Source organism: Scyliorhinus canicula, chromosome 2, assembly GCF_902713615.1.
Source record: "Scyliorhinus canicula chromosome 2, sScyCan1.1, whole genome shotgun sequence".
In the NCBI taxonomy this organism is placed as follows: domain Eukaryota; kingdom Metazoa; phylum Chordata; class Chondrichthyes; order Carcharhiniformes; family Scyliorhinidae; genus Scyliorhinus; species Scyliorhinus canicula.
Genome location: NC_052147.1, coordinates 84,729,878 through 84,742,339, shown reverse-complemented (window position 1 = coordinate 84,742,339; position 12,462 = coordinate 84,729,878). Strand labels below are relative to the sequence as shown.

Genomic DNA, 12,462 nt, shown 5'->3' with positions numbered 1-12,462 from the left:
AACTCCGCCCCCCCCCCCCAGAAATCACTTCATACCCTCCTCCCCAGCTGAAGGTTCCGATTTATACAATCTACTGTAAAAATCCGAAAGCACATCATTCCCTCCTCCTCCTCTTCCCCCCCCACCACCACCACCACCACCACCACCACCACACCAGATCTAGAATCGCCTGCCTGTATCTCTTACTTTCCCAATCTCCCTCGCCGCCTCCTGGATCCTCAGCTGATGCGCCAACATCCTGCTGGCTATTCCCCCATATTCATACACCGCCCCCTTTACCCTCCTCAGCTGTCCCTCCGCCTTACCTGTGGACAGGAGCCCAAATACCAGCTGCAGTCTCTGACGCTCCTTCAGAAGCCCGAGATCTGGAGACTGCGCGTACCTCCTACCTACCAGTAGAAATTCACCTACCAGTCTGTCCAACTCCGCCTGCTCAGCCTTCTCCTTATGGGCCCGAGTTGAGATAAGTTCCCCCCAAATAACCGCCTTCAGTGCCTCCCAAACCACCCCGGCAGAAACCCACCTGTGTCATTGATCTTTATATAACCCTGAATGGCCTTCCTCACCGGCTCACATGCCTTCTCCTCCGCTAACAGCCCCACATCTTTACTAACTTGCTGGTCCACCCAGTTCAGGGTGTGCTCTGACACCACTATTGCTGAACATTCAGCATCTACCACTTCAGCCAGCAGCGTTTTGTCCAACACAAAAAAGTCTATGCGGCAATGCACCTTGTGAAAGTAGAATGAAAACTCCTTACTCCTCGGCCTCCCAAATCTCCATGGATGAACCCCCCCCCCCCCCATGCACTCCATAAACCCCCGAAGATCCTTTGTCATAGCTGATACCTTCTGGGATCTTCCCCAACACCCGTCTAACAAACTCAATGCCATCCCAGTTTGGGGCATATATATTTACCAATACCACGGCCATTCTCTCCAGTTTACCACTAACCATAACATATTCCCCCCCCCCCTCCCCCAGGTCGGCTTCTATATTCCCCATCTCGAATGCCACCCGCTTATTTACCAAGATCGCCAGGCCCCTCGTTTTAAAGTCTATCCCCGAATAGAATACCAGCCCAACCCATCCCTTCCTTAACCTAATCTGGTCCCCCACCTTCAGATGTGTCTTCTGCAACATAGTCACGTCCACCTTTAATTGCCTCGAGTGCAAACACACGTGCTCTTTTGACTGGCCCATTCAGTCCCCGAACATTCCACGTGACCAGCCTGGTCGGTGGGGGGGGGGGGGGGGGGGGGGGGGGTGATGTAGTGGGGGGGGTGGGGGTGGTGTGGTGGGGGGGGGGGGGTGGGGGTGATGTGGTTGGGGGGGGTGGGGGTGGGGGGGTGGTGTGGTTGTGGGGGTGGGGGGGTGGTGTGGTTGGGGGGTGTGGGGGGGGGGTGGGTGTGGTGGGGGGGGGGTGGGGGGGTGGTGTGGTGGGGGGGGGTGGTTGGGGGGGTGCTGGGGTGGGGGGGTGCTGTGGTGGGGGGGTGGTGTGGGGGGGGGAGTGGTGGGGGGGTGGTGTGGTGGGGGGGAGTGGTGGGGGGTGGTGTGGTGGGGGGGAGTGGTGGGGGGGTGGTGTGGGGGGGTGGTGTGGTGGGGGGTGGAGTGGTGGGGGGGTGGTGTGGTGGGGGTGGTGTGGTGGGGGGGAGTGGTGGGGGGGTGGTGTGGTGGGGGGGGAGTGGTTGGGGGGGGGAGTGGTGGTGGGGGGGAGTGGTTAGGGGGGGAGTGGTGGGGTGGTGTGGTGGGGGGGTGGTGTGGTGGGGGGGGTGGTTGGGGGGGAGTGGTGGTGGGGGGGAGTGGTTGGGGGGGGAGTGGTGGGGGGGTGGTGTGGTGGGGGGGAGTGGTGGGGGGGTGGTGGGGGGGTGGTGTGGTGGGGGGGGTGGTGTGGTGGGGGGGGGGTGGTTGGGGGGTGGTGGGGGGGTGGTGTGGTGGGGGGGGGGAGTGGTTGGGGGGTGGTGGGGGGGTGGTGTGGTGGGGGGGAGAGTGGTTGGGGGGGAAGAGTGGTGGGGGGGGAGAGTGGTTGGGGGGGAAGAGTGGTGGGGGGGGGGAGAGTGGTGGGGGGGGGAGAGTGGTTGGGGGGTGGTGGTGGGGGGGGTGGTGGTGGGGGGGGGGGTGGTGATGGGGGGGGGTGGTGATGGTGTGGTGGGGGTGGTGGTGGTGGTGTGGGGACGGGGGACCTTGCCCCCCCCCTACCCTGCCAATCAACCATAACCTCTCCTGTGCTGCAGCCCATGTCCCGCACCTCCCCGGCCCGCCCTGAGGCAACTACCGTCATCAATCCTCCTCCTCCACTTCGAAAGTCCCCCCCCCCTCCCGTCGGCAATGTAATCTCCCCCCCCCCCCCCCCCCCCCCCTCCCACTGTCACAAGTAGGCTTACATTAACATTGCAAATGAAGTTACTGTGAAAATCCCCTAGTCGCCACATTCCGGCGCCTGTTTGGGTACACAGAGAGAGAATTCAGAATGTAGAAATTACCTAACAGCCGTCTTTCAGGACTTGTGGGAGGAAACCGGAGCGCCCGGAAGAAACCCACACAGACACGGGGAGAACGTGCAGACTCCACACAGACAGTGCCAATCTGGGACCCTGGAGCTGTGAAGCAACAATGCTCCCACTGTGCTGCCGTGCAGTACATGCAGCTTCAAGAATTTGCAGCAAGGGAGGTTCCGAACTTCCCGTTAGTGCCTGCACCTCATTGTTGGAAGAGGTATTAACGGCAGGTAGATTGGAGAAGGGAGTGGTTTGGCGATTTGCGGGCAGATTTTGGAGGAGAATGGGGTCTCTATGGAAGGGATTAAGGCCAAGTGGGAGGAAGAGCTGGTGAAGGTAATGAAGGAAGGTTTGTGGCTTGAGGTGCTACGAAGAGTGAACGCCTCAACCTCATGTTGGGACTGATGAAGCTGAAGGTCGTATATAGGGCGCACCTCACGAAAGTGAGGATGAGCCGATTCTTTGAGGGAGTGGAGGATTCCTATGAGCGTTGTGGGAGGGGCTCCGCAAACCATGTACATATATTCTGGTTCTGTCTGAAGCTGGAGGGGTATTGGAGGGAGGTCTTTAGCATCATCTCAGAGATACTGCATGTGGGCTTGGAACCGGGTCCCTTCGAGGCTATTTTCGGGGTGTTGGACCGGCCCTAGCTGCAGGTGGGTGCAGGGGCAGATTTTAGCCTTCGCCTTGCTGATTGCCTGGTGGAGGGTCCTGTTGGGGTGGAGTTCGGTCTCTGCCCTGTGCCTTGGCTTGGCGGGGGGGGAGTACTTGAATGTCTGAACCTTGAGAACAAAGAACAAAGAAAATTACAGCACAGGAACAGGCCCTTCGGCTCTCCCAGCCTGCGCCGATCCAGATCCTTTATCTAAACCTGTCTCCTATTTTCCAAGGTCTACTTCCCTCTGTTACCGCCCATTCATATACCTGTCTAGATGCCTCTTAAATGATGCTATCGTGCCCGCCTCTACCACCTCCGCTGGTAAAGCGTTCCAGGCACCCACCACCCTCTGCGTAAAAAAACTTTCCACGCACATCTCCCTTAAACTTTCCCCCTCTCACCTTGAAATCGTGACCCATTGTAACTGACACTCCCACTCTTGGAAAAAGCTTGTTGCTATCCACCCTGCCCATACCTCTCATAATTTTGTATACCTCAATCAGGTCCCCCCTCAACCTCCATCTTTCCAACGAAAACAATCCTAATCTACTCAATCTTTCTTCATAGCTAGCACCCTCCATACCAGGCAACATCCTGGTGAACCTCCTCTGCACCCTCTCTAAAGCATCCACATCCTTCTGGTAATGTGGCGACTAGATCTGCACGCAGTATTCCAAATGTGGCCTAACCAAAGTCCTATACAACTGTAACGTGACCTGCCTACTCTTGTACTCAATACCCCGTCCGATGAAGGCAATCATGCTGTATGCCTTCTTGACCACTCTATCAACCTGCGTTGCCACCTTCAGGGTACAATGGACCTGAACTTCCAGATCTCTCTGTACGTCAGTTTTCCCCAGGACCCTTCCATTGACCATGTAGTCCGCTCTTGAATTTGATCTTCCAAAATGCATCACCTCGCATTTGCCTGGATTGAACTCCATCTGCCATTTCTCTGCCCAACTCTCCAATCTATCTATATTTCGTTGTATTCTCTGACAGTCCCCCTCGCTATCTGCAACTCCACCTATCTTAGTATCATCTGCAAACTTGCTAATCAGACCACCTATACCTTTCTCCAGGTCATTTATGTAGATCACAAACAACAGTAGTCCGAGCACAGATCCTTGTGGAACACCACTAGTCACCCTTCTCCATTTTGAGACACTCCCTTCCACCACTACTCTCTGTCTCCTGTTGCCCAGCCAGTTCTTTATCCATCTAGCTAGTACACCCTGAACCCCATACGACTTCATTTTTGCCATCAACCTGCCATGGGAAACCTTATCAAACGCCTTATCAAACGACGATTTCGGAGACATGGGTAGAGCAGGGACAGGAATGGTTGTTGCAGGTTCCAGGATTTAGATGTTTCTGTAAGAACAGAGAAGATGGTAAAAGAGGGGGGGGGGGGGGGGGGGTGTGGCATTGTTAATCAAGGAAAGTATTATGGCGGTAGAAAGGACGCTTGAGGACTCGTCTACTGAGGTAGTATGGGCCGAGGTTAGGAACAGTAGAGGAGAGGTCACCCTGTTGGGAGTTGTCTATAGACCTCCGAATAGTTCCAGAGATGTAGAGGAAAGGATTGCAAAGATGATTCTCGACAGGAGCGAGAGTAACAGGGTAGTTGTTATGGGGGACTTTAACTTTCCAAATATTGACTGGAAATACTATAGTTCAAGTACTATAGATGGGTCTGTTTTTGTGCAGTGTGTGCAGGAGGATTTTCTGACACAGTATGTAGACAGGCCAACAAGGGGCGAGGCCACATTGGACTGGGTAATGAACCCGGCCAGGTGTTAGATTTAGATGTAGGTGAGCACTTTGGTGATAGTGATCACAACTCGGTTATGTTTACTTTAGCAATGGGCAGGGATAGGTATATACCGCAAGGCAAGAATTATAGCTGGGGGAAAGGCAATTATGATGCTATTCGGCAAGATTTAAGATTTATAGGATGGGGAAGGAAACTGCAGGGGATGGGTACAATCGAAATGTGGAGCTTTTTCAAGGAACAGCTATTGCGTGTCCTTGATAAGTATGTACCTGTCAGGCAGGGAGGAAGTTGTCGAGCAAGGGAACCGTGGTTTACTAAGGAAGTTGAAGCACTTGTCAAGAGGAAGAAGAAGGCTTATGTTAGGATGAGACATGAAGGCTCAGTTAGGGCACTTGAGAGTTACAAGTTAGCCAGGAAGGACCTAAAGGGAGAGTTAAGAAGAGCAAGGAGAGGACACGAAAAGTCGTTGGCGGATAGGATCAAGGAAAACCCTAAGGCTTTCTATAGGTATATCAGGAACAAAAGAATGACTAGAGTAAGATTAGGGCCAATCAAGGATAGTAGTGGAAAGTTGTGTGTGGAATCAGAGGAGATAGGGGAAGCGTTAAATGGATATTTTTCGTCAGTATTTACACTGGAGAAAGACAATGTTGTCGAGGAGAACACTCAGGGTCAGTCGACCAGGCTAGATGGAATTGAGGTTCAAAAGGAGGAGGTGTTAGCAATTTTGGAAAATGTCAAAATAGATAAGTCCCCTGGGCCAGATGGGATTTATCCTAGAATTCTCTGGGAAGCCAGGGAGGAGATTGCAGAGCCTTTGTCCTTGATCTTTATGTCATCTTTGTCGACAGGAATAGTGCCGGAAGACTGGAGGATAGCAAATGTTGTCCCCTTGTTCAAAAAGGGGAGTAGAGACAACCCTGGTAATTATAGACCTGTGAGCCTTACTTCGGTTGTGGGTAAAATGTTGGAAAAGGTTATAAGAGATAGGGTTTATAATCATCTTGAAAAGAACAAGTTGATTAGCGATAGTCAACACGGTTTTGTGATGGGTAGGTCATGCCTCACAAACCTTATTGAGTTTTTTGAGAAGGTGACCAAACAGGTGGATCAGGGTAAAGCTGTTGATGTGGTGTATATGGATTTCAGTAAGGCGTTTGATAAGGTTCCCCACGGTAGGCTATTGCAGAAAATAAGGAAGTATGGAATTGAAGGTGATTTAGCGGTTTGGATCAGTAATTGGCTAGCTGAAAGAAGACAGAGGGTGGTGGTTGATGGCAAATGTTCATCCTGGAGTTCAGTTACTAGTGGTGTACCGCAAGGATCTGTTTTGGGGCCACTGCTGTTTGTCATTTTTATAAATGACCTGGAAGAGGGTGTAGAAGGATGAGTTAGTAAATTTGCAGATGACACGAAGGTCGGTGGAGTTGTGGATAGTGCTGAAGGATGTTATAGGATACAGAGGGACATAGATAAGCTGCAGAGCTGGGCTGAGAGGTGGCAGATGGAGTTTAATGCGGAAAAGTGCGAGGTGGTTCACTTTGGAAGGAGTAACAGGAATGCAGAGTACTGGGCTAATGGCAAGATTCTTGGTAGTGTAGATGAACAGAGAGATCTCGGCATCCAGGTACATAAATCCCTGAAAGTTGCCACCCAGGTTAATAGGGCTGTTAAGAAGACATATGGTGTGCTAGCCTTTATAAGCAGGGGGATTGAGTTTCGGAGCCACAAGGTCATGCTGCAGCTGTACATAACTCTGGTGCGGCCGCACCTGGAGTACTGCGTGCAGTTCTGGTCACCACATTATAGGAAGGATGTGGAAGCTTTGGAAAGGGTTCAGAGGAGATTTACTAGGATGTTGCCTGGTATGGAGGGAAGGTCTTACGAGGAAAGGCTCAGGGACTTGAAGTTGTTTTCGTTAGAGAGGAGAAGGCTGAGAGGTGACTTAATAGAGACATATAAGATAGTCAGAGGGTTAGATAGGGTGGACAGTGAGAGTCTTTCTCCTCGGATGGTGATGACCAACACGAGGGGACATAGCTTTAAATTGAGGGGTGATAGATATAGGACAGATATCAGAGGCAGTTTCTTTACTCAGAGAGTAGTAGGGGTGTGGAACGCCCTGCCTGCAACAGTAGTAGACTCGCCAACTTTAAGGGCATTTAAGTGGTCACTGGATAGACATATGGATGAAAATGGAATAGTGTAGGTCAGATAGGCTTCAGATGGTTTCACAGGTCGGCGCAACATCGAGGGGCAACACCGAAGGGCCTGTACTGCACTGTAGTGTTCTATGTTCTAAGATAGAAAGACGGAGAAGATGAGGGCCAAGGCAGCAGGAAGCACAGCTGCTGTGAATACCAATTTTTTTTTCCAATTAAGGGGCCAGATTTGGAGGAGCGCATAATCATGAAGGTTTACAGGCTTAGAAAAGACACAGATAGGTAGGAGGAAAGCTATGGAGGGATTTGAAAATAAGGATGACAATTTTAAAATTGAGGCATTGTTAGACCAGGAACCAGTGAGGATTAGACCAGGTACCAGTGAGGATTAGACCAGGAACCAGTGAGGATTAGACCAGGTACCAGTGAGGATTAGATCAGGAACCAGTGAGGATTAGACCAGGAACCAGTGAGGATTAGATCAGGAACCAGTGAGGATTAGACCAGGAACCAGTGAGGATTAGATCAGGAACCAGTGAGAATTAGACCAGGAACCAGTGAGGATTAGATCAGGAACCAGTGAGGATTAGATCAGGAACCAGTGAGGATTAGACCAGGAACCAGTGAGGATTAGACCAGGTACCAGTGAGGATTAGATCAGGAACCAGTGAGGATTAGATCAGGAACCAGTGAGGATTAGACCAGGAACCAGTGAGGATTAGACCAGGTACCAGTGAGGATTAGATCAGGAACCAGTGAGGATTAGATCAGGAACCAGTGAGGATTAGACCAGGAACCAGTGAGGATTAGACCAGGAACCAGTGAGGATTAGATCAGGAACCAGTGAGGATTAGATCAGGAACCAGTGAGGATTAGACCAGGAACCAGTGAGGATTAGATCAGGAACCCGTGCGGATTAGATCAGGAACCAGTGAGGATTAGATCAGGAACCAGTGAGAATTAGATCAGGAACCAGTGAGGATTAGATCAGGAACCAGTGAGGGCAGCACGGTAGCATGGTGGGGGCAGCTCGGTAGCATGGTGGTTAGCATAAATGCTTCACAGCTCCAGGGTCCCAGGTTCGATTCCCGGCTGGGTCACTGTCTGTTCGGAGTCTGCACATCCTCCCCGTGTGTGCGTGGGTTTCCTCCGGGTGCTCCGGTTTCCACCCACAGTCCAAAGATGTGCGGGTTAGGTGGATTGGCCATGCTAAATTGCCCGTAGTGTCCTTAAAAAAAAGTAAGGTTAAGGGGGGGTTGTTGGGTTACGGGTATAGGGTGGATACGTGGGTTTGAGTAGGGTGATCATTGCTCGGCACAACATCGAGGGCCGAAGGGCCTGTTCTGTGCTGTACTGTTCTATGTTCTATATGTTCTATGTTCTTACTAAAGTCCATGTATATGACATCTACAGCCCTTCCCTCATCAATTAACTTTGTCACTTCCTCAAAGAATTCTATTAGGTTTGTAAGACATAACCTTCCCTGCACAAAACCATGCTGCCTATCACTGATAAGTCTATTTTCTTCCAGATGTGAATAGATCCTACCTCTCAGTATCTTCTCCAACAGTTTGCCTACCACTGACGTCAAACTCACAGGTCTATAATTCCCTGGATTATCCCTGCTACCCTTCTTAAACAAAGGGACAACATTAGCAATTCTCCAGTCCTCCGGGACCTCACCCGTGCTCAAGGATGCTGCAAAGATATCTGTTAAGGCCCCAGCTATTTCGACCCTCGCTTCCCTTAGTAACCTGGGATAGATCCCATCCGGTCCTGGGGATTTGTCCACCTTAATGTCTTTTAGAATACCCAAAACTTCCCCTTTCCGTATGACAACTTGACATAGAGTATTTAAACATCCATCCCCAGCCTCAACATTCATCTTGTCCCTCTCCTTTGTGAATACCGATGCAAAGTACTCATTAAGAATCTCACCCATTTCCTCTGAGTCCACGCATAAATTCCCTCTCTTGTCTTTGAGTGGGCCAATCCTTTCTCTAGTTACCCTCTTGCTCCTTACATACGAATAAAAGGCTTTGGGATTTTCCTTAACCCTGTTAGCCAATGATATTTCATGACCCCTTTTAGCCCTTTTTATTGCGCGTTTGAGATTCGTCCTACTTTCCCGATATTCCTCCAAATCTTCATCAGTTTTGAGTCGCCTCGATCTTACATATTCTTCCTTTTTCATCTTAGCTAGTCTCACAATTTCACCCGTCATCCATGGTTCCCTAATCTTGCCATTTCTATCTCTCATTTTCACAGGAACATGTCTGTCCTGCACTCTAATCAACCTTTCCTTAAAAGACTCCCACATTTCAAATGTGGATTTACCCTTAAACAGCTGCTCCCAATCCACATTCCCTAGCTCCTGCCGAATTTTGTTATACTCTGCCTTTCCCCAATTTAGCACTCTTCCTTTCGGACCACTCTTGTCCTTGTCCATGAGTATTCTAAAACTTACGGAATTGTGATCGCTATTCCCAAAGTAATCACCGACTGAAACATCAACCACCTGGCCGGGATCATTCCCCAATACCAGGTCCAGTATGGCCCCTTCCCGAGTTGGACTATTTACATACTGCTTTAAAAAACTCTCCTGGATGCTCCTTACAAACTCAGCTCACCTACGCCTCCAACACGAATCCCATTCAATGTTGGGGAAGTTAAAATCTCCCATCACAACCACCCTATTGCTCCTACATTTTTCTATAATCTGTCTGCATATTTGTACCTCTACTTCATGCTCGCTTTTGGGAGGCCTGTAGTCAAGTCCCAACCATGTTACTGCACCCTTCCTATTCCTCAGCTCCACCCATATTGCCTCAGTGCTCGAATCCTCCATAGTGCCCTCCTTAATCACAGCTGTGATATCATCTCTGACGAGTAATGCAACTCCTCCCCCCCTTCTACCTCCCTCTCTATCCCTCCTGAAGCATCTATGCCCTGGGATATTCAGTTGCCAGTCCCGCCCTTCCCTCAACCAAGTCTCAGTAATACCAATAACATCGTATTGGGGCCTCACGGTAGCATGGTGGTTAGCATCAATGCTTCACAGCTCCAGGGTCCCAGGTTCGATTCCCGGCTGGGTCACTGTCTGTGTGGAGTCTGCACGTCCTCCCTGTGTGTGCGTGGGTTTCCTCCGGGTGCTCCGGTTTCCTCCCACAGTCCAAAGATGTGCGGGTTAGGTGGATTGGCCTTGCTAAATTGCCCGTAATGGGGGGATTGTTGGGTTACGGGTATACGGGTTACGTGGGTTTAAAGGAGGGTGATCATTGTTCGGCACAACATCGAGGGCCGAAGGGCCTGTTCTGTGCTGTACTGTTCTATGTATTTCCAGGTACTGATCCAAGCCCTAAGTTCATTTGCCTTACCTGCTACACTTCTCGCATTAAAACAAATGCACGACAGACCACCTGTCCCTTTGCGTTCATCATCTCTTCCCTGTCGACTCTTCCCCTTATTGAGTTTATTATCTCGTACCTTACCGGCTTTAGTTGCTGCTTCTTTACTGACCTCTAACTTCCTAATCTGGTTCCCATCCCCCTGCCACATTAGTTTAAAACCTCCCCAACAGTGTTAGCAAAAGCACCCCCTAGGTTCCAGTCCTGCCCATGTGTAGACCATCCGGTTTGTAATGGTCCCACCACCCCCAGAACCGGTTCCAATGTCCCAAAAATCTGAACCCCTTCCTCCTGCACCATCTCTCAGGCCACGTATTCATACTGACTATTCTTTAATTTCTACTCTGACTGTCCCGTGGCACTGGTAGCAATCCTGAGATTACTACCTTTGAGGTCCTACTTTTTAACTTATCTCCTAACTCCTTAAATTCTGATTGTAGGACCTCATCCTTTTTTTTACCTATATCGTTGGTGCCTATATGCACCACGACAACTGGCTGTTCACCCTCCCCTTTTAGTATGTCCTGCAGCCGATCGGAGACATCCCTGACCTGAGCACCCGCGAGGCAACATACCATTCAGGGGTCTCGTTTTCGACCACAGAAACGCCTGTCTACTCCTCCTACAATTGAGAAGGTGAAATTTGAGTTCTTGGGACTGTTTATGAGGCACTAACGGGAAATTGTTACCATTGAACATTGAGGCCCCCCCTCATTGAGGGGTGGGGTTAGGTATACCGTTTTACTGTTTTGTTAAATTTTGGTTACATTTTTGTGGAATTCACAAATGGATGTATTGGATTGTATATTGAATATGTCTGGGGGATCGTTATCGTGTTTGTTTTTGTTTTTGTTTTGTTTGTTTGATGAAAATGTGGAGAATGGTCAAGCCAGTTTCTTCGAATCAACGAATGATGTCGCACAGAGGGAGGCCATTCAACCCACTATGTATGTACCATTACTTTGAATGAGCTATCCAATTAGTCCTCGTCCTCTGCTGTTTCCTCAGCCCTGTATTTAAAAATAATTATTTAGCTTATCCCCATATAATAGGGCAGCACGGTAGCATTGTGGATAGCACAATTGCTTCACAGCTCCAGGGTCCCAGGTTCGATTCCGGCTTGGGTCACTGTCTGTGCAGAGTCTGCACATCCTCCCCGTGTGTGCGTGGGTTTCCTCCGGGTGCTCCGGTTTCCTCCCACAGTCCAAAGATGTGCAAGTTAGGTGGATTGGCCATGATAAATTGCCCTTAGTGTCCAAAATTGCCCTTAGTGTTAGGTGGGGTTACTGGGCTATGGGGATAGGGTGGAGGTGTTGACCTTGGGTAGGGTGCTCTTTCCAAGAGCCGGTGCAGAATCGATGGGCCGAATGGCCTCCTTCTGCACTTTAAATTCTATGATAATTCTATGATATAAAAGTTATTATATAACCTGCTTGCTCCGCCCTTTCTGATATTGGAATGCACTGCCTGAGAGCGTAGTGAAGGCAAAGTTCATTGTGGCTTTTTAAAGGGAATTAGATAATTATCTTCAGAGAAAATAATTTCAGGATTGCAGGAAAAGGGAGGAGTTGGGACCAGCTGAGTTGCTCTGGCAGAGCTGGCGCAATCACAACAGGTGCAACTGGTCGATGATTTGAATAAAGAGAAGTGCATGTTGGGAAATAACTCTATTTTCTTCCTTCCTTTTTCCTCTTGCATCTCAAACTTAATATGTTGGGGTTTGAAACCTGAACCACTGCTTGTGAAAGGTTTGTCGTTGTTAACGTGCCCATTTATAGCAGTTAATTCTTGGTTGTCAAGATACCTCTCGTATCCACGTACCTGGAAATCAGTAAAATCAGTTGGCTGATTAGGCAAGCAATCACCTTGTGGTAAGTTTTGTTTTACACTATAAATTTGCTTCACCACCGAAGCTGGATTTTACTTGAAGAAAGACCATTGTAGGTACCTGTTGCGTATA

At 49.8% G+C, this 12,462-nt stretch overlaps 1 protein-coding gene across 4 annotated transcripts in view; it reads left to right on the top strand.

The window, feature by feature from the left end:
* Positions 1-12,462, top strand: part of wdr21 (WD repeat domain 21) — a 214,230-nt gene that overhangs the window by 3,930 nt on the left and 197,838 nt on the right. For 2 of the 4 annotated variants that reach the window (XM_038781684.1, XM_038781692.1), the window contains exon 2: positions 11,382-11,449. The exons of 1 other annotated variant lie outside the window; for it this stretch is intronic. In XM_038781684.1, the coding sequence (XP_038637612.1) occupies positions 11,382-11,449 (68 nt within the window). Of the gene's footprint in view, positions 1-11,359; positions 11,450-12,462 lie in introns of all 4 variants that reach the window. One more of the 4 variants, XM_038781667.1, reaches the window with a different exon arrangement.